Below are 22,973 nucleotides of genomic sequence, written 5' to 3'. Positions count from 1 at the left end.
AATTTCTAACTTCCAACAAAACAACTGCAAAAACTGAAGTATACGAACAACTATGGATTTTTAAAAAAAGAATTTTAAAAGAATTTCAGATTTAAAAAAAAGTGTCCTCTATCTAATTAACATAATAAAATAAAAAAGCACTTGAATTTGAAGCTATCATCCAAGGAATTGACATCAATACCACCGATTAAATAAATTTCACAGTAAAAAATTGAACAAAAAATCGTGCCAAGGATTTTTCTACAATTTAGCTAGCAATCAGTAAGGAAAAAGTTGTTCCAAGTTATCTAACACGTTATCCTCATATTAATTAACTTTTTTCTTATGCCATCTTACAGGTATTATTTCCTAGGAAAAGTTGAAGGGAATTTTGTCGATGTGGGGTGGATATAAAAGATTTCATAGTGGGAGCGGGAATTGTTTAAATGGGAAGAAGAGTGGAATTGTGTGTAGATGTTTCTCAATTGTCAAAAATTAATTAAATTGCTGAAGAAGTTTGGAATATTTTCGACAGTCCCAAACCAAATTTCTTAATTTAACACATAAAAGAGAGTAGATTTTTTACTTAGATTTCAATTACAAAAAGGATAACAGAGAAATTCGTCAGTTCGTCCCACCAATTAATTTAATTGATTAAATAAAAAAGCAATAGAACAAGGTTGACAATGTATGAAGAACAAGAAAAATTTAAAACAGTGAAATTTGGAGGTCTGTATGTGATTCGCCAGAAAGGAGGTTGTTTCAAAATATCGGATTCAACACGATTAAATGATATGCTCGAACAAAAAAAATCATTCAATATTTGCTCATCGAGTTTTGTTCTAATACCGCCATGAAATTCCTCCTAGAGATGTTTGAAATTTCAATGATTTGAATGCTTTGAAGCGCATAGCGCCTCGCACATAATAAACAAGCAGAATAAAGAATGTAATAATAGGATTTTTTTCTCTTCCTCTTGAGTTAGTAATTTAAATTAAACTGAATGAAGATGAACTTACACGTTTAATTACTATGAGATCGATGCTATATTGTGATTGATAAGTGATTGATAAGTTAGATAGGTCAATTAGTTTTTAGTGATTTTTAAAATTTTCTGGTGGTTTACATTAGAGGTAAATACTAAATAGTGATTAAGATGATTAGGGCGATTGGGATTATTGAAATAGTAAGTTGAATGTAGTTGAATGTTGGAGATATATTGTATGGTGGGTATTAGCTTCTGGGGCCTCTGATTACCCAACATGATTTACTACCAGAGTCACGTGTCCATCCATATATCCCCCACCCTGAAAACCCCTGAAAGCATATCCGCCATGACGGCGTTAGCCCATTTGTCGGATCGTCCAATGAGATTATTCCAGGCCCGTATACATGTATATGGTGTTGTGTCTCACCTCAGTAGCTCTACAAAAATCACCTGGAAAATCATCAAAAAATCGTAAGTAAGGTGTAAAATAAACTAGGATAATATAGGTAAAAAATGATGGAGGGACAATGGGAATAACAGAATGAAAATAGTGGTATGCGCACAGTGGTGTAAGTCAATTTCATATCATCGTGATAGTATTCAACGCGCAGACTCACTCAAAATGGCGTATGCGCTGAAACGGGATATATAAGAACCTTGTGAGTTTTGTTGTGGTAGAAATGGATAGAAGGCATCCTTGGTTTGTTAGTAACCGATCGATAAATGCGCTGCTACCCTGGCGCTCTTTATACCACCACCACCACCCCTCAAAAACCTCTACCAAAGGGGGAAACAACGTTGACTGTGTTTCATTACCTCTTGCGTACAACACCGAGATAGATTTTTTTCACTCATGGTGTCCATGGAGTCTCTAGTGCGGCTTGTTGTGGCGGGACGCCAGAATAATCGCCTCAATTCCACCTATGAGGACTCTATTATATCCTAAATCAGTGTCTCATCGCGGTCAAGAAAAAAAAACAAATACATTAATCATTTTTTAATATATACATAACCGAGTTGATATTTTAGTTTTTACTTTATCAGTGCTTCGAGGGGGTGGAAAGAAAATTTTTCCATTCTCTGGCTAAAGGAACAGACGCAACTCAGTGTAATAATGAACATTACGTGGATGTACGTGTGAAGGGGCGTGGTGTAAGAGCAATATTTTTTCAATATTCACATATATATATATTTTGTTTCTCGATATTAATTTTTTTTATGTTGCGGACCGTTGTAATTGGGGTAAAAACGTGGTGGTTAGTGGTTGTCACTTGTAGCCGTTGGGTTATGCCGCCTCGACGACGGAACATCTCCGCAGACGCAAGAATCCCCGTGTTAAAGTCTATGACCACTCACGTACCAATACAAGTTGCGTACGCAACTGAATTTCTACCACTGGGCCTGCTCCGATGACCAAACCATCTACTGAGTAAACTCCAGGCACATGCGGCATCATCGTGGAGGGATTGTCTTGGGGGGATTTGTTATTCGTGGGAGATTTTTTAAATATTCTCTGTGAGCACTGGCCTGCGCGCTTTGGTGTCGATGAGCTCACATGGCGCCTCGACAAGCGCAAGAGACCAGAGATATTGCGCGAGTTGATGTGGAACTTGAATAACTTCGCTCGTCATGAGTTTCTACCTCGTGGAGGTCCTCTCCCATTTGTTGTGTTTCTTTTTCGCGGGTTTTGGGCCACTCTCTGGAGCCAGAGAAATTCTTATCGAGAATGCCCCTCAGGAGGAGTCAGGGTGAGGCTTCGAGAAGAGCATCAAAAATATTGTCGCCTGACGTACCAATCAATCGTATGTTCCACCATTTATCAGTTGTTTTTTCTTCATCCTCTCAAATTTTTATTTGCAGGGAATTGTTATTACATTTGGTTATCGTGAGTTTCTAACTCCTGGAGGTCCTTCCATTTGCTGTGTTTTTCTCATGGATTTTGGGGTTTCCTTTGGAGTCAGGGGGAATCTTCTGGAGGTTGTTTCTCAGGGAAGAAGACTATGTGAGGCTTGGAAAAGTGTTTGAGGGATGTCCTGGTCTGACTGAAGCTCAGGACAAGGACTTGATACGTTTGTCATTTTTCCAGTTGAATGTGAGGGAGGAAATCAGCAATCAGGAATCAAAGGACAATTTCCTAGAGATTGTTTGGGAGAAGATGAAGAAGAAGAGGAGTCCAGGGTGATACTTCAAAGGATTCTTGTAAAAGAACGTCAGGAATATGTTGGACAGCAGTTGTAAATTAATCGTACGTTTGAGGTTTTCGGGTTGAATTTGTCTTCGAAGTTTTGATAATGATGAATGTGAAATTACGAAAATATTCAAATGAAGATTTAGGAGATTTTCGAAAATTTCAGCGCCAGACAATCGAGTGTACAAATGTTTTTTAAAGGCGAAAGCGCTCGTATATGATAAAAGTGTTTACTTTGCTCTCTAGTCATCTAAAAGGAACTGTCTTTCAGCGAGTCTTTTATTAGTTTCTATTTTATTCGATAATGGAGTAGTAATCCAGGAAAGATTGTTTCTGAAATTAGGATCTGGGATAGAGTAAGGTTTTTCATTACCTATTCTTTTTCTTTCTTCCTCAGGTTCAATTATCTGTATCGAATTTTATCAGCAACTACTTCAACTTGCCCTGTTTCCCAACTCAGCTGTTCCATTAATTCTTTCATTCAACTTAGGCTTTCGAAAATTCAATTGAAACTTCAATTTCAAAATAAGTGAAGATTTGAAATAGAAAACTCGAAGTTCTCCACAACTTATTACGAATCAACTCTTCAGTTCATAATCTCTCGGTTTTCAATTTCCCTATTTTTTAATTAACTTTTAATCTAATTAATTAATTTTTATTAATCTTGAATTACGTTTTTGATTAACAATATTTTTCACTAATCAAGTTTTGCTAGAAATTTACTAATGTGGTTATGAAAGGTGAAGATAGTAATGAGTCGTCCTCTGAATTCTTTTTAGGAAAAAAAAATCGTCAGTAGATAACATTCGCTTCTTAATTTCCAGTGCTTTTATCGATTATTTTCCGTGTGAAAATTCGATACTTTCAGCTGTGATTTTTTCCCGGATCTGACGTATACATAACTTCCTCTCGATTCAATACTGTTCCCCTATCCATCGGATCACCCCCAATTTCCTCCCCACTTTCCCTGATGTCGTCTTCTTACCCCTCGTACTCTCTATTCATTGCTCTACATTTAAACTTCAGCGTAAATATAAATTCACTGATATATAGAAACTTACACGAAGAACAAATTTTCCTAGGACAATACAAATTTTTTCAAACCGATTTCTTAATCCATTGCATTTCCCATAATATTTTTTATTAAATATCATTTTTGAATTTCCCTCTGCTAGCGTTTTCAGTCTTCAATTTTTTTTCTTCTCTCAATGGAATCGATTTCTATTTATTTAATTTTGAATTATTGGAGACCTACGGTATTTTATTTAGTAAATTCGGGACTTCTCGAATTTTTCAAATTTTTAATCTCTAGATAGCTATATATATATATATTATATTACTTAATGACATTTAAAAATGTCATATATATGCGTTTTAATCGTGGACACTGGGGACTGAGTGCCGAGGGTTTGGTATTTAAATTAAGGAAAATAAAAAGTTATATGTACCCCGTAATGTCAACAACGTACAGTTGCCTCGTGGGGTTCCACAAGCCGACATATGCTGGGGGGGTAACGCGTTGGTGAGGGGTGGGGCATAGGGGAGGGATAGAAAATATGACTCAGTGAAACCATATCATGATAGAGTGCCATTACTCAGTCTTCCAATCGATCATAACTTCGAACTATCGATTTTACACCCCTATTGGAAACTCAATGAAACCTTTTTTTAATAATTCCACAAAGTAATCAAATAAATAAATTATATAAAATAAATGACAAGTCACTAGGTATCTTATTTAGTTTAAAATTAACTATTTTTAATTTACAATTTGAAGTAAAAACACAAATTTTGTCATGCTATTAGTTTTCTGTAATTTGAGTTAAAAAAATTACAGTTTATCTTTTAGATTTTTAATGAAAAAAAGATTTCATTCTTAGAAATGTTTGTTTTATATTTTTTATACAGTTTTTTTTTCATCTTCAGTCAATCTTTGGTTTTCCCCTTAAAAATTAACGCGTCCCAAACGATTTGTTCAATTTCATTATTCAACTTTTTACACATAATGAGAAATAGATAGGCAATACTCTCTTTTATTCTAATTATTAGTTTTAATATTGGTAAAATGTTAGAGAAATGTATGGAATAATTAAACGAATGATGATTTATTTCCAGAGGGAGGTGATGTAGAGTCATCAAACGATTTAATTTCGTTGAAAAAATTCTTGGGTGAACTTGCAATAAAATTAAAAAAACGAAACTGGATACACAGGAGAGCGACAAGATTGAGGAGGACGTGAAAATGGTGTCCTTACCCAGTACAGAATCTGGGAATATGGACAGAATGGATCGTTTATCGGATGATGATGATGACGAACCCAGTAGTGGATCTGAGACCTACGAAGAGGGTGATCTACTGGCAGCTGCCATGGATGATGACGTGACGGCCCAGCTCGCCGCTGCAGGTTGGCAAATCAAATGCGCTAATGGTGATTTCCCATTTTTTTGCTTTTTTCACCTTTTTTTTCACCAATTTTCCTTTCAATTTCCTCTGTCTCTAATCATTCCCTGGTATTTCAATTCTTCTGCAATCCTAGAGACTCAACTCGTTGATACAGAAATTGAAATTTCGGTAATAAAATGAGACTGAAAAAATTTTAAATCTTTATTTTGCTGAGATTTTATTATTTTGTTTCCTCCAAAAAAATGACATCACGGGGAGTAAGTACGAAATCAAAAAAATGTGAATTTATTTTTGTCGTCATTTATTATGTAATGATTTTATTAGTTAATGTGAACGTTTAGGATTGCAAATTTTATAGTTTGTGTGCCTTCTTTTTCTACCACCTCTTTTAATAATTTCATTTTTTTTCTTCGTTGTCACTGATTTTATTTAACAATTATAAATTTGGAATGGGAATCCATTCTTTTTTTTCATTTTTGTTGGATTTTTAATTTCATTTCATTAGATTGTTATGATGCATTGTTGATTATCGGACTTTAATCATTTTTTAAATTGACTTTCTCATGGATTGAATGATCTGAGAGTACGCTTGTGTCAATTAATGGTCGATTAGTAAAAAATTAAGTTATTAATTATCATAGAGTTATTTAGAGAGTACTCTTAGGTCTATGCACGTTAGCATCAATGTTGCTTTGCCTCATGTTTCATGATTCTTCAGTTTTTGAATGTTGTGCAAGTGAGGATTTCTATTTGTACTAAGAACGGTTTGTTGGTTGCGTCTAGGACCTGTTGGGGTAGCGGCTGCTGCGGCAATTGTCTCAGCGAAGAAGCGGAAACGACCACACAGTTTTGAGACGAATCCCAGTATCAGGAAGAGACAACAGAATAGACTCTTGAGAAAGCTCAGAGTAGGTTCCTATTTTTTATTCATTTTCATAACAATATCCACGTAATTTTGATAGTTTCGTATGAGTCATTACTCAAGAATTTATCTAATTAATCTAATTTAAATTTCAGTTGCATCATCCGAATTTTCAATTATGTGACTTTAAGTTCGTTCTAATTCGAAACCTCCCTTTCCCATTTTTCTCGAAAATTTAGAATTGGAAGAATTAGGTTTTTCGTGACTAACATTCGTTGACAATTCAATAAAAGCTCAATGTTTATTTTCCAAATTTATTTAGTATCGCAGGAACTTCGAACTTCAGAAAAGTTCTACAGAATTTGAATGATCTAATAATTTTTTTCTATTAAAGGAGCTTTTTATGTTTCTCCCCATTTTAGAAATGTTTCCAATGCAATTTAAAACCAATGAAAAAAAAATGGAAATGTCTGTAAACTTATCAACGATTAAAATTTTAAAAACCTGGAAAATCTTAAGGGGTGACTAGCGGCAGATTTAAATGTCACTAATTATTAAAATCCGCGTCTGTCTAGATTTTCTCTGTATTTGAGGACTACAAGAATTAATAAGCAACACGAAAAGAAAAACTAATTTTTTACTGCCAATTTGCAAATTTTGCGTATAAACTATGCAATCGTATGATCTAATTTAATTTTGAGATAAAAACCTCGTTTTATTCAATTTGCCTCCCCATATTTAAATATTTAAAATGCGAACCCAATAGAAACGCATTTTATATTATATTCGATATTTCCCACAATGTCTGAAAATGAAAAAAAATGGAACAATTATCAAATCAAATTATTGATTGCTAAATGAAATTAAATATGTTTTAATTAAACGTTTGCATTAAATTCATAGAAGCTCCTCCTTGACTCATATTTATCATCTTGTTAATCATGGTAAATGGTGGGACATTTGGTTGCTAAGAATAGAACAGGATAAGTAATTATTGAATTTCCTATTTCCAGCAAACAATAGACGAATTTGCGACAAGAGTTGGCCAGCAAGCAGTAGTATTAGTAGCAACACCCGGAAAACCAAATAGTAGTTACAAAGTGTTTGGTGCAAAACCACTGGAGGATGTAGTTAAGAATTTAAAAACAATGATAATGGAGGAGCTGGAGAGTGCTCTTGCACAGCAAGCACCACCACCAGTCCAGGATGATCCGTCGCTCTATGAATTACCACCACTGATAATCGATGGTATACCAACACCCGTTGAGAAAATGACGCAGGCACAGCTCAGGGCATTTATCCCGTTGATGCTGAAGTACTCAACAGGCCGGGGAAAACCTGGATGGGGACGTGAGAGCACACGGCCGCCTTGGTGGCCAAAAGAGTTACCCTGGGCCAATGTTCGCATGGATGCTCGTTCTGAAGACGAGAAGCAAAAGGTTTTTATCCACTACATTCTTCTATTATCTCTCTGTCTTCGCTAACTTATCCATTTTTTTAACACTTTTTCTTGATAATGTTTCCATTTCACTGAAGCATTACAATCATTTGAATTTATCTTTCCAATTATATTTATTGAGACACATTACAAAACCCCAGAACAATTCCTAGTCTTTAAATTTTATGATCTTTATATTATATTCAAAGTAATCAATTTAAAGGAGTATTAATAGAGTTATTGTAAAAGAGCACGTCATAAGATCTTTGTAATTCAATTTTTTTGACTACAACATAAATTTTCCTGATTAGAAAAAAATATAAAATACAAAGACGAATAATTCAGAAAGATATAAGTTTTCAGCTGCAGATGTTTTAAAACACATTCTTTAATAATGTCTAGAATTTTTAGTTATTTATTTAATGACTTCAATCAAACTGATTCATGCTCATTAGAATTCAATCTATCATAGTAGTGTAGTACAGTTTTGGTAATTTCTTCCTTTTTCAATAAATCTTTAATTAAGGCAATAACATCCTCATTATTATAATTCAATAATCGCATAGTGAGCTTATAATTATAAAAAAATCAATTAACCACTACATGAATATTAGATAGTAAATCCATGGATTTTCTTTCACATTATCAGTTTCAATAAAATTTAATTTATTGTTGAAGCAATAAATTAAACAAATTTCATGATTTAATTAAGTTTATCCATTTACAATGAGACCAATAATAGAAATATTGAATAATGGTATGATAATTTTTGTTTAGATTTCATGGACACATGCGCTGAGACAAATAGTCATAAATTGTTACAAATTTCATGGAAGAGAAGATCTACTACCAGCGTTCAGTGAAGACGATGACAAGTCAAATGTTCTAATACAACAGCCCACACCTCATTCATCACAGACGTCCTCGAATCAGGGTCAGAGTGGCCAGTCCCAACAACAGACGGTGGGAGTTGTTCGTCTAAGCACCACAGGCTCATCTAAGGGAAACTCATCGCCACCGCAAATCATTGCTGCATCGCCTACGACTCTTGCCACTGCCACTCAGGTAGTGGTCGGTGGACAGAGCTCTAGCATGCCAATTCTTCCAAAATTATTCTTTCGTTCCAACTTTATTTGTCCACGTCCATCTCAAATTCAGTTTCTTACCTTGCTCCTCGGGTTTGGTGTTCAGTTTCCCTCATTTGATTTATACTTTTTCAACATATTTTTTCATTTACACCTTTTCATTGATTCAATTCAATCAAATTGATAGCGTGAGATATTCTTAAGGATAAGGGATTTATCAAAATCCCTTTTTGACGAATCTTTTGAAGTTTGGAATAGATAGATAGTCATAATGAGATCTACATACTGATAGTTAGACTCCTGAAATACAACTCAAAGTTAGACTGATTTGTCCTGTGTAGTTACTTCATGACTAAACTAACGTTTTGGCTGCAGACTAACAATTTAAATCTTCAATCACTAATATCAAAGAGTATTAGTTTGAGTTATTAGTGCTCTTTGTCACTGAGTGTTCGTTGTTGAAATATGAAAAAAATTAAAGTCTAAAGGTTTTCATTTTATGTTTCATTTGATTCAGGGTATAGACGTTGAAAAATCTATAAATTATTCTTCTCGCGATAAAAAATGTTATTACTGTGGAAGGTAGTCCCAAAATTCAGTATTCTGATTTTTTTTTGCTTCTCCAATTATTATACAAATTGTATAACGTTGTGAATTCTCGCCTTTAATTATATTCAATTTTTTACGTTAAATTATTCATGGATGGAAACATTTTGACTAATTCTTTTTATTTTTCTTCGCTATGCTTTTAGCTTAAAATGTGACTATTTCTCGCTGATAAAAAAAGCGGTCTGTTATATCAGGAATAATTTTTTGTGCCAACTGCGTGAAGATAACTTCAGACAAAAATTTTTAATTTCAAAATCATTTTTTTCCCCAAATAATATTTTCAGCATTGATTAGATTGATGAGACAAAATGCACTAATTTCAGATTATTTTTCTACATTCTTTCGACAATTTAATGACTTTTTCAATTCATTTAAACAAGATGTCGAACAAGTATTCAACGATAAAAAGACTCGAGACTCATTCAGTGATAATAGCGTTAAAAAATGGTATATCGGTCACATAATCTGGTGAACAAAGTTTGCAAAAAACATGAAAAATATTGAAATGTCAATAGTAAATTCTTAAACCAATTTTCTATTAAGATGTTCTTAAATGAATATATCAGTGATCTTCTTGGCTGAAAAATTTATGGTCGTGATAATCTGCAGTTTTTTTCATCAGTGCTTATAATTTTCAGTTCTAACAACAATTTTATTTAATGTTACAGATGACAGCCCAGTATCCAACAACAGTTCTCCAAACAATAACAAATCCGGACGGGACCGTGTCCATTATCCAAGTAGATCCAAGTAATCCCATAATAACTCTACCAGACGGCACCACCGCCCAAGTACAAGGGGTTGCAACTGTAAGTTTCTACAGCTACTCAGATCCAAATGAACTGATAATCAGTGATTAGAAAAACAAAGTAGCGCTATAATGCTCCTGAATTGTTGAAAATAAGCCTAAGAACATAGCATAGAAAGTAAAATGGGGAAAAAACCAATTGTTATGTTAAGATACACACGAGTCAGGGTGAAGTGCAAACACTGGCAGAAGTTGGTGGTGCTGATGGTACGAGTGTTGCTGTTGATCTCAACAGCGTCACCGAAGCAACACTAGGCCAAGACGGACAAATCATTCTTACTGGAGAAGATGGACACGGTAAAACAGTTTTCTATAGGCTCTGCACCGTCGCCGGCCAGGAACTACTCGAACAGTGATTCCAATTTTATTAACCGGCCCAATCCCCTCATTTACCTCTCAGTACCCAGATTTGATTTTTTTTTGCATGTTGCCTGTGGCGTTACAGCCCAAATTTTGAGAAGTTGAACCATTTTTTTCCATTTTGTTTTTCTGTTATTAAAACAAACACTTCGTGCAACGAAGGAAAGGAACTTTCTTCCGTTATTTCTAAATTTGTTTTTTTTGTAGTCAATGTTTTTTTGTTTCCGTACTGTAAATATTAATAATTAATAATAGTGGAGGTAGATGAATTATTGTTCCATTTGAGAATCCATTATCAACATGAATCCACCAGTCAAATGATCGATAATACACTTGAATATTAATTAGAAGTGAGTTTGAAGGATTTTAAATTCAATGGTTCTGCTGTTAAGATTTTAGTTCTTCGAGTTTTTGGTATAAAGACAGTGTATACATGATATCAGTGGAGCTGAGGATATTTTCTCATGTAGTTTATGAAGTACAAAGTGATGACAGGGCTGTGGATCGATGAATGGATTCTTGATGATAATAAAACATGAAAGAACGATTTATTTTTAATCAATAAATGAGTTGAATGAGTAAACAACGTGACAACATTGCAAACGGTCTCCAATTTTCTCTCCCTTTTACGGATACAATCTCACTGCTACTATTTTTTTCTACGATTTACCATCATCTAAGGGCAAAATAAACATTGCTGTAAATAGATATACTTTAATTTGATGTTTTTATTTTGTAATTTGTTTTTTCTTCTCGCTTTCAATCGAAAAATTACTTGTTCTCCTCAGTCGATACCAAAGAGTGTTCAAGGCAACAAATAATCGTATTCTCCCATTGTCAGATAGTTTAAATGGACAGTAGACCAAAGACAATTTTGGCCTGCGCGTTAATAATTTTACGTTTATGATTATTTAGTTTTATCGAAATGTACTAAAAAGAACACGATAAAGAGAAAAAAATCAATTTGTAAGTACGTTTTCATTTAATTTCGCCATTATTCTGTCGCTTAATGTTAATATTTTCTTATGTAGAGGATTAAGTGTGAAGTTACTACGCATGTTTTTTCATTTATTTATTGTAAATGTTGTTTGGTTCGAAGGAGGGAGTTCGATTCCAGAAGTCAAAGACCGTTAATTAGCGGAAAATCCAATTTGTAGAATGATTCATGCGTTTGACAATTTCATAATCTCGGTTTTCAAGAGGAAGAATTAGGACTGCATTCGTCTCGTTAAATATTAAATCTTAAATAAGCCTTAAGTATTATCGGTTAGTATCCCATGCTGAAATTAATTCAAATATTAATAATGATCATGGAATGCACTAAAACATGGGAAAATATAATCCATCGAAAAATAGTCTAGTTTTGGAACAAAAAACTTGCTTTGTCGAAAAAATATTAAGTCCTGGTGATAATCAAACTAATCATTGATTAACTCATCAGCAATTATTGATATTATCAAATATTACGTAAAATTTTACTCATAATTTTTTCTTTTCGTTGCACTTGAATATCAATTTCCATGTACTTGGGCTCGATTTAATTGTATGTCATCCATTCATTTTCATTACCACTTTGTTAAAAATAATTTAATCAGAAATAATATTCTATTTCCCATATCAAAATTGAAACTCCCAGTTTGTTTAATGTTTAACTGGACTTTTACCATCACTGGTATGCATCAATAACTCGTGAAAAATCTCTAACTCAAACAATTTGTGTTGACACTTCCGAGCTGTAATTAATTTTTAATTAATTCATTTGTTCTGCATATAACAATTAAAACTTTTTTTCATTCGATCCTGGGACGATTGCTTCATCGAATCAGTCAACTGTGAATAAATTATCACAATTATTTAAAAGTGAAATGTTTCCATTACACATAAATACTATTTCAACATAAAAATTAATGCACATGAAGGAAAAAGCCAATTACATAGAAATTTAATGAAAACTGCCACTCGGAAAAATCATTATGAGCATAATTATTACTAGTATTCTGCCATTTAAATGCGTATATTAAATACACAACATTTAAATAATCGTGAAGTGTTCGAATCAAGTGAAATTATTGTATTTTGCATTGAGGAAAATAAACCGAAACCTAAATTTTCTTGGAAAGCTATTGATCCGACGATTTCACTTGAGTATTTTCATGTTTTCTCCATCTCACAAGGTCAAAACAGTAACAAAATGTTAAAGAACAAGGATCAACTTTCAAATGGTTTTCTTAAGTATTCACTCCAATCTCTTTCCCAAAATGATTCCAAAAAATTTCCGAATCAATGGAATTTTAATGATTGAGTTTTTTCTATTAAATTGGAAATGCTCTACTTTTTCTTTTTTTCTTTCGACGGATAATAAAAAGTTGATACGCTATAGGGAAATGAAAATACTTAGATTGTAGCGTCATAATGTGTTTTCTCATTGTAACATCGTAACTTAATTCAGACTCAATTGTATTCTCTTTGAAACTTGAATTTTTCATTCATATTTCTGAATTATCATCTTAATCTATTCGATGCGAAGATGTAAATTATGGGTGTATAATAGGAAAAATGTTAAAGGAATAGTAGACATTTGGAAAGGGTTTCCATCAATATTGAAAGATAATTTTACAAAAGGAGAAATCTCAAACGAATAACTCACTGTTGAAATTGAGAATACGATACGGTTACAGTCATTCACAGCCATCAATTATTCTTTCACATTTTTTTTCTTATCTAACTCATATCTCAATAATGATGAAAAGTACTTTCTAAAAACGTACAACTTCTCATTACTTTGCTCTTATTATTTGCACATAATTATAAAGAGTCTAGCATCATGAAGTACCGAATGATAATTAGTAAAATGAATAGTAAAGAGAATAAAACTGGGCGTTAACGCGTTAACGTGAAAGAATCTGACGTGCAGGTGAAGTTGATTTGAGGAAAAGAGAATGTCTAATGGATGAGTTGTAACGCATGAATCAAGTCAATATGTTTGATTTGATAAAAGGAAGAATAGTGAAATATTTGGAGTTTCGCCGGTGACGGACAAATCGGAGGGTAATTTACGTGTTTCAGGATATCCGGTGTCAGTGTCGGGTGTTATCACAGTACCAGTATCAGCGAGTATGTATCAAACAATGGTGGCTAATATACAGAGTGATGGAACAATGCAAGTTGTAACACCAATGCAAGTACAAGTACCTAAAGTTGAACCTGGTAATGGAGAGACAAGCATCGAAGCTGTTACTATTCAGGGTCATCCAATGACAATGATCAATGCTAATGGAGAGCATCAGGTGCTACAAGTGATATCATTGAAAGACGCTAATGCACTGACCAAGGCGATGCAGGGTGAGATCGTAAAAGACGAGGATAGCCAGCATCAGCAGACTGTTTCTAGCCCTGAGTAAATCTAATTTGTCATTGTTTGAGATTTTTTCAAGGAGAGAGAATGCTTTTGGGAATGTTTCTTTTATTTTTATTATCGAAAACAATTGGAATCACCATACCGGTATTTTACAAGAAGATCAAAAATAACAATAATTTTGATTGAAAATTGAATGAAAATTTAAACTCTTGAATGAAATTTTTAGTTTTTTTAGTTGGCGGAACAATTTTTCCGATACACATCTTTAGTTTTATAAATTTCATGCTGTTTTAGCATACGCGCACTCTTTCAAATTTACGTATTCAATTATGCACTATCCAATTTTTTGTATTACATGCGTTTTTTAATGCACATTTTGGGTTTTAGACGAACGAAGTTTTGTTTTTTATGATGGAATCTACGGCTGTTTTGCATGCCTGCATACTTTCAGATCTATACACTTGAGTTTTAGATGTCCGACTAGACATGTTTTTGTATTACATGGTCCCAGGGTAATTATTAAGCACAAAATTCTGCTCTGAGATGAATTATAAGTTAATTCAAATACTTTTAAGTACTCGAGTTTTTGATGTTGAGATTTGACACATTATGGCAAACAATACCATGATTTACTTTACTGCAATATGTTTAATCAATGACAGTATAATTTCCCCACCAATTTATGAATGTATTATATTTACACTGATGCATTACAATTTTTCATATCACATTTGAAAAGTAGATATTTGAAAAATAAAGAAAAAGAAAAGAATTTTTTAATAAATGAGCTAGAATTTTTTATAATCTTCCGTGGTTATCATATCTTTATAAAAACTGAAGAAATTATTAGGTTTTGCGTAATCAGGTTGGCCAATACGTAATTGCAAATAAAAAAATTGATCAGTGGTAAACGAGTAAAAGTGTCACTCATTCAATTGATAATTCAACTCTGTGCAGTACATGTGCATAAAGACTCATTACTTTCGTGTGATACAACAATGTGTAAAATGAGATGTGCAAGACTCGTGTGTATTAATTTGGAAGTGTACAAGAGTGTAAAAAGTCTCTTCTGCACAGATTCGATTCATACACATTTCTGTCTAGGCTCCTCTTAATTACTCTAACCAACTCTTGCACATTAATTATTTATTACTTCATTTATGAGTTACTGAATATTCAGTAGTTTCTGTATTACATCGTGAGAGAAGTACCAAACAACAAAACTTCAATTGCATTGAGCGTTCAGTGATCAATTGATCGTAATTGGATAATTAAATTCCGTGCAAAAGTCCATTAGAGTAGTTGAAATTGTTATTCATGGAAATATACAGTATATTTGTGTACGATCGGATACTTTGTCCAGAACATTGTAATGAGTAATACACTTTGTTCCTGTCAGAAAAGCCATGTGAATTTTAAATTGCATGTAACATAGCAATATGAAAAATTGGATGCATCAAACACTGGTGTGTGGATTGGAAAGTTTGGTGAGTGTGCAAAACAGCCGAATTAAGGGTAACCATAGTTTTTTGTTGTATCGTAAATTACTTAATAAATTATAATATAAACATATGTTTTTTCCAGATATTATTCACTCAAGATTATGGAAAATTCGAATTAACGTTTGAATATCGTCATTTAAAAATCATCGATGAATGTTAATTTTAAAGAAAAAAAAACCAGTTTATATGGATTCAAGTGTTAAATTAATTTATTCAATTCTTCAAATGAGATTAATTGATTCCTCAGGTTCATAAAAAAAAAGAACAATTTATTTCTCTCTACACAATTGGGAAAACAGATTTTTTCCTCGTATTGTCCCCTCCCAACAAAGTCCAATGGAACTCGAGGTGATATACACTGTTTGTATTGATGTGTTTGGAGCGAAATTAATCAACTTAAAATTAAAAATACAAATTAAATAATGAAAAAAGTGAATGGACTGTTGAAGAAGTGTGTATGTACCGTGTGGTAGATTTGCGAATCCCAATATAAACGATTAGACAATGTATTCATGTGTTTAAATGAGGAAACAGTGGTATCGAGTAATTAGTTGAAGGAGCTATGAATTTTTACTGTAGTTTTTTTTTGTCAGGTATTAACGCGGTGAAGAATGGGAGGAATTTTTCATAACTTTTTTGTTGTTGAGTCCTTACTATTTGAACAATTTTTTTAGTGGTGAGTAAAACGTTCCCAGGGATGAACATTAATAGGTACCATAATTTTACTCTAGTCATAATTAAATGAGTTCCAGGGAACGTTAATTAATGCCAATGATTTTTCCGAGTAACACATATATTTAAATAAATGATAGATATACCAATTCACTCTTGGGAATAATCAATTGATTGATCAATTGATCAATCAATTGATTATGTTGATTTATCCGTTCGTCTCATAGCAAAAATTTTTTTAAGGTGATAATCTCAGCATGAAAAAAAAACGCGCCGGGGAAGCAATTTTATAATTTCATTTTGTTTTCATTAACTTATTCGTTTATCTACTATGATAGGTAATTCCAATTAAAATAGTAAATAATGAAGTTATTTATAGAAAATATCTAGTGCGAAGAATTTTAGTTAAAACCTAATAGGAAAAAAGATCATATATGTAACACTGTAACTGAAAAACAACCATTTCATAATCTGTTTTATAGCACCGATTAGGAAGACTAAGCATTTCTGACGGGTACAAATAGGTTTAAGAGTATTTAAACAATTTTTGGAAATGTGAGAATTTGGAAAAAAAAAGAAATACAAACAAAACATTGGGTGCACATCATTACGCTGCTAAAGTTTAGGATGTAACTAGTTTTATAATTATCATGGGCGTTGATGAAGTAAAAAAGGAAAATTGAACAAGAAATTTGAATCGAAAGAATACAGGAAAGTCGTGCGAGCAGAAAAATTAAGGTTTTTAAATATTGGAAAAGAATAATAATTATATCATTGGTAAAATCATTAATCAAACTCTATGGAAATATGAATTTATTAGACATCAGAGAACTGTCTAAAAAAACGTGAACAATAATATAATATTCAGATATTCAAATGAAACAATCACGTAATAAGATTCACTTTTGTCCAATTGTTGATAAGAGAAAACAACTAATTCCAGTGATTTTTCGTTGATTCAAGGATAATTCATTCACCCAATTAATTTATAGTTGAACTATTCCACGAAGTTTAACAATAAATTCACGAGTCATGTGGAAAAAATAGAAATATTTCTGCTGTCAGTAATAATTTGCCGAACATTTACCATTATCTATGATGAAAAATAATCTCTGTAAAGCTAATTCCTCAAGGATGATTCACTCGCAACCACTTATTTTATTAATTTTAAATAACCATGAGGGAAGTAATGATTAACGCCAATTCTTAATTAAGTTAGTAAAATGTTATCAGAAGAATTTTCTCAGCGGACTGTTGCATTTGGATATTCACAATCCCTCGAAATCGAACGTAAAACTTGTTTATTTCACCCCAAAAATAACGAAATTAATTTTGCAACTAAAGAAGAACAATAAAAGTAAATAATAAATACTTAAAATTGTTAATTGAGTTCTTTAAGTAGCTGTCAAACTGTACATTCTCATAGTGAAATATTTCCTCCAGAATCTTGTATCGTTCATGGAAATCTATAAATCATAATATAAACATATGTGTATATGACTATTAACTGTGTAACATGTAATGTACTTTGTAAATATTCAGTGTGGCCCTTCCGCTTTTGTTATTTTCGGTGTGAAAACGTGAGAAAATCAACAGCATTCACAACCTAGAGAGAAAGTAAGAAAATCAATGACGAGAAAAAAAAATTATAGAATCTTGTTTTATTTATCAGCCCTTCCAGAAGAAAAAACCAACAATCCAAATAATGGTTTCAATACCTCAATCATCGTCTCCTCTTTATTCATTAATAAATTGTTTTCAACAAGGAAATAATGTACACATGTTTTTCATTGCTTCTTCATTATTTTCGGCATCTCATTTTTTCTCTGTGTCGAAAATTATAGCGAATATCGAATCAATTTCTAAGAAGTTAAGACTAGTGTTCTTTTTTATTGGAAAATATGAAAACTAGTGACAGTCATATGGAGGTGGGAGTGCCAATTCGGGTTTGTCGTAACCGAGTTCTTCGGGTGTGTTAATTCCAAGTTCATCGAGGGTTGGACGAATTTCCTGAACAATGTAGGGCCAGGTTATGTGGGCCTCATTTCCACCCTTGAATTTTACTGTCTCCAGAAACCTGATGGCCAGTGCAAAGTCATTAAGTCTGCGACAAGCTTTCAGTGCTGCAATGACGATTTTTGGCTCTGGGACAAGATCCATACCTGAAATTAACAGTTTAAATGATCATTTTTAATATTATATTCAACACAGAAAAAAAATTGTCTCCATGGAAAAATAATTTATTAAAGTAATCGTTTCCTACTCAATTTAAGAGAGATTTACTCTAAAATCAAGTGATCAATGAGTCACTGGATTTGAAGTACGAATTTTATTGAATCTAGAAATAATAAAAAAAAATAGAAGAATAATGAGGATCTGAGCTCATAAGAGTACATCATGTTATGAATAATCGGTTATCCAATTAGTTAGTTGATATTAATTTTATGATAGATAATTAACACTTGGGTCCGGTGACCTGGCCCAGTGAGTAAGGCCTCACAGCCCATAGGTTGCAGGTTCGATTTCTGGCCGTGTAGAAACGTGAGATCTAACCACTACATTAAGATCTTGATCAATCGTCATATAGTTATTATGACTCGAAGGGATGTAAAATAATAAATAACAAAATATATATATTAATACACGAAACAAGTGAGATTTCTATGAATCTAGTGGTCTGAATCGCTAACAACTATATTATTTTTCTTCCCTGTTTTGAGGGAAAAATCGTGAAGAAACGAACGTCTTTGGTAAACAACTTACTTGAAATTTTTGAATGTTTAGTTCATCGTTCATAGTCTACAACTGCCCCACCAGAGGCAATCAGAGCTGCCAGAGAATATTCCTGGTGGGGCTGTTCAAAACATCTACCGAAAATTTTTAAGAGCAAAGAGCACTTTTCGCGTTGAATCTTCAAAGTTTAAAACAAGAAAATAATTTTTAAAAAGTTATATTTTTTAATTTGTCTCGAATTCCTCGAATCCTCTGAAAAAATCAATTCCAAAAATGTCGATCTCATTTTTATCTAGAAATATTCAAAATTTCATCTATATTTTATATTTAGAATAATATTTTTGTAAACAAAAATTACGTACAAATGAAAAACCAATAAAAATGAAAATGTAAAAATATTGATAATTGTGGGATAGTTCGTTAAAAGTAACAACCAAGAACAATTTCTTTCACCCAAAAATGACTCTACCGAAACGATATGAAAAAACTAATTAATAAAATTGTTCTTGACATAAATATATTTTTTCCTCAGTGTAATTATGAAATAAATTATATTGAGGTGGTATGGAGAGCCTGGGGTAAGATGCACATGTTTTATTTAAATTTGTGTAGTAACAATCAAAACTGTCGAATGTTTTTCTTGGATCTCAGAATGACTATCTAAAACGCTAAGCGCCTAGTTTAAAATCATTTAATCATTATCAGATTCGATGCCAAATTGATCATTTCAAAAAATATATATTTTTTAAGTTGTCGAAAGAAGTAATCCATTTTGTACAAAAAAATATCGTGACGTACAGCCAATTATAATTTTAGGCACATTTGGTGATGTACATTATCATTAGTGATTTTTTTGCATTTTGTTTTCTGCATTTACGTTTTGTTCATTCATCGAAAATTCAATCTGATAGTCTATCAATCAACTAATCGCTAAATATTTAATTTATCTAGTTATGATTGTTTAAACATAGAAAAATGTTGAAAATTAAGAATGCCAGAATTTTTTATAGATGTCCGTGTTACTCCAGACTCCTCTATAAAAATATATATTGATTATTTAATGAGATAGAAATAATGAGAATTACCAGCGAGATCATTCATAGCTTTACGAATTTCCCAGTTATCGATGTCAGGACGATTGAAGAAGGCCTCGTATCTGGCATCGAATTCCTCGTCAGTCTCTTCATTCCCATGTGCTGATCTTGTTGGTGGTATCCCGAGAGCAGCTACTCTGGGAATCATCAGTCCCCGGGCAGCATTGACTGCACGTCCAGCCACTAATCTCAACATTTCGATTCGACTTTTATTAATTTTCCGATGAAAATTCGAGAATAATAAACTGGAGAGCACCGAGATCACCAGTAGCAGTCGGCAGTTGCGTAAACGAGAAAAGTGAAGTTTGCCACGGCAGGGCTGTCAATTTCTCTATTTTTTCCATTCCTCCAGATGGTCAGATTGTTCAGTTCGGCGGCAATTTTCGATTAAATTGTATACATCCATCCAGACCAGTGCCAAGCTCGAACATCGATTATTTACCCGCAAAGCCACGGAAACTCTTAAAAATCATGTATAAAAGTGTAATTAACTTAGAAAAGACCCGACCAAAATGGGACACAGGCTAAAATAGAATACGAGTGAAATGGGATGAATAAGGAGGTTCAATGGAAGACGAAGAAAAAAAATCTATCGTAAGAAACCATTATTCGATATTTCAGTTTTTCCAGAATTTAATTACACTTAACTGAATAAAAAATTATTAAATTACCATATAAGGAATTTCACCATCAGAAACCAAAAATGAGGGATTCCAGTTAGATGGCATATTTTTTTAGAATGTTAAAAAAATTTTAAGTAAGAAAACAACAGTATAATTAAAAGAACAAATTAAATTCGAAAAAAATACTGGGACACTTTTAGACTGTCTCCAAAATTTTTGACAAAAAAAAATCACTGACAATGGGTTAAAAACGTTTATCCGCATGAGTCCCATTTTGCCAAGGTGTCCCATTTTACTAATTAATTATTAATTAATTATTCATTTTAGTGCCGAGTAGTTTCGCATAATTATGTGGAAGTTAATCTTCAATGAATTGGAATTAAATGAGTAATTGAGAAAAACATTGGAAAATTATATTAGTTATTAGTTAATCGTTTAGAGTAACCGAAAAAAATATTTCAAATTTCATGCAACTCTAGGAGGAAATGCCAATAGCAATACTAAAAAAATATGAAAAAAATTCTGTTTTTGGATTTGAGACGCCACTCAAACCTAACGATATTGATTGAATTGATCTGGCTTTAGCTATTTATCTTCGGTTGAAACATAATGTTTAATCTTTTTGAATCTGATGAATCTGTTTGAAGTGATTTGCCAAAAGTTTGAACCCATCATACAATTTTCTTTCTAGCAAATCCTTGACTTCTTTAAATTTTCCTAGGTCGAGATAATCATGCTGAGACCGTCCACCATAACGCACTGTGTTTTTATTTCATTAACCAAAAGGAATTGTTTTTTGTCCTGAATATTAAGAATATTTTTTGAATATTCTGTCTCCTTTCACCCAAAATTCCCAATTTTTTCAATTTACTGACATATTGTTAACCAGATGGAACTGAAAGCATATACTGTTTTTGCATTTTATAATTATTTCATGACTTACTAGGTTTCCCGGGCATCCATTAATTCCCGTGTTTTTCTTAAAATTTTATGAATTTTTGGAAGGTTTAGAAATAACTTTGAAAAATTAATTTCAATCATTATATTTTGTAATTCATTAAATAATTATGAAACCTAAAAACGGTATATTTTGTCACGTCAATCCGATCAACCACAAAGAAGTGTAAATTTTGATTAAGGCCCGGATGGACTGTCCGGAAAAGATAATTTACTCCAAAATCTAGACTTCTAATTACTCCGTCGATTAATCGTTTTTTCCGATAATTGTTAGCTAGCGGCCTAGTTGTTGCAACCGCTAGAACGCTAGCTAACAGTTATTGAAAAAAAAACGATTAATTGCCAAAGTAATTAGGAATCCGAATTTCGGAGTAAATTATCTTTTCTAGATAATCCACCCGAGCCTTAAAAGAAGACAGAACACACTGAGTTTTTTCTATTTTTTAATTTCTATTTTTCATTGAAGTGTCAAAAAAAAGGAAAAGTATAAGTTTATATAAACCTCGAAGATATTACGAACATCTTGAGTAATTTATTTTATTTTTTACGAATGAGATGTAAAGTAGATTAACTCAGATAATGCTCTCCAGCTTCAGGTTCAAGAATTGCAGGTATATAATAGAAGATTAAGGCTCGGGTGGATTATCTAGAAAAGATAATTTACTCCGAAATTCGGATTCCTAATTACTTTGGCAATTAATGGTTTTTTTCAATAATTTTTAGCTAGCGTTCTAGCGGTTGTCAACAACTAGGCCGCTAGCTAACAATTATCGGAAAAAACGATTAATTGACGGAGTAATTAGAAGTCCCAATTTTGGAGTAAATTATCTTTTCCAGACAGTCCATCCGGGCCTTAAAGCTTCATATTTGACGTATCATTTATTTAAATTAATCTAAATGATCTACTTGTTTAATTGCTGCGGAAATTACGAGATGAATAATTTGAAGGAAATCAATTTTTATCATCAACATTGTACATTATTTATTTTCAGTATCAAAATATTCATTACAAAGTAATCGTTTCCTCCTAACTCAATTAAAACCTTACACAATATATTACAGCTTTTTACAGTAGAGGTAAATTTTTCACTTTACTAAAGAAAATACTTAAAAAAAATGTATACCTTAATTCGTTAAATTAAGTAGTTTTAATTCTTTCACAATAGAAAAATACGACATAAATAAATTGAGTATTTAAAAAATTTATTTTACAAGCCACCAAGTGGAAAAGATTGTACAAAACCTTTACTAGTTCAACTTTTTAAATACGGAATAACAGTTTTGAATGGGAGAAATTAGTGACTTAAATAAAT

At 32.4% G+C, this 22,973-nt stretch overlaps 2 protein-coding genes across 9 annotated transcripts; one reads left to right on the top strand and one right to left on the bottom strand.

Moving 5' to 3' along the window:
- Window positions 1–1,336: 1,336 nt before the first annotated feature.
- On the top strand, window positions 1,337–15,755 carry ewg (DNA-binding protein Ewg). 8 transcript variants are annotated; one of them, XM_011309638.1, is made up of 10 exons: window positions 2,836–2,969; window positions 3,054–3,212; window positions 5,271–5,584; window positions 6,343–6,467; window positions 7,435–7,860; window positions 8,637–8,924; window positions 10,222–10,362; window positions 10,514–10,658; window positions 13,788–14,118; window positions 15,664–15,755. In XM_011309638.1, exons 3-10 carry the CDS (start codon window positions 5,398–5,400, stop codon window positions 15,698–15,700), a joined length of 1,680 nt encoding a protein of 559 aa, XP_011307940.1. In that variant the 5' UTR covers window positions 2,836–2,969; window positions 3,054–3,212; window positions 5,271–5,397; the 3' UTR covers window positions 15,701–15,755. The 8 variants fall into 8 exon arrangements, with proteins under 8 accessions (XP_011307941.1, XP_011307943.1, XP_011307937.1 ...); XM_011309639.1 differs by lacking the exons at window positions 2,836–2,969; window positions 3,054–3,212 and adding an exon at window positions 1,337–1,438 and having other exon boundaries at window positions 5,271–5,560; XM_011309641.1 differs by lacking the exons at window positions 2,836–2,969; window positions 3,054–3,212 and adding an exon at window positions 1,337–1,438 and having other exon boundaries at window positions 8,637–8,822.
- A 2,144-nt stretch (window positions 15,756–17,899) lies between these two features.
- Window positions 17,900–20,390, bottom strand: COX5A (Cytochrome c oxidase subunit 5A). Its single transcript, XM_011309634.1, has 2 exons — window positions 20,072–20,390; window positions 17,900–18,415 (listed from the first exon to the last, which is right to left on the bottom strand). Exons 1-2 carry the CDS (start codon window positions 20,274–20,276, stop codon window positions 18,162–18,164), a joined length of 459 nt encoding a protein of 152 aa, XP_011307936.1. The 5' UTR covers window positions 20,277–20,390; the 3' UTR covers window positions 17,900–18,161.
- Window positions 20,391–22,973: the final 2,583 nt, after the last annotated feature.

The sequence above is a fragment of the Fopius arisanus genome, unplaced genomic scaffold (assembly GCF_000806365.1).
Source record: "Fopius arisanus strain USDA-PBARC FA_bdor unplaced genomic scaffold, ASM80636v1 scaffold00069, whole genome shotgun sequence".
Taxonomy (NCBI): domain Eukaryota; kingdom Metazoa; phylum Arthropoda; class Insecta; order Hymenoptera; family Braconidae; genus Fopius; species Fopius arisanus.
This window is presented reverse-complemented; position numbering and strand designations above follow the sequence as displayed.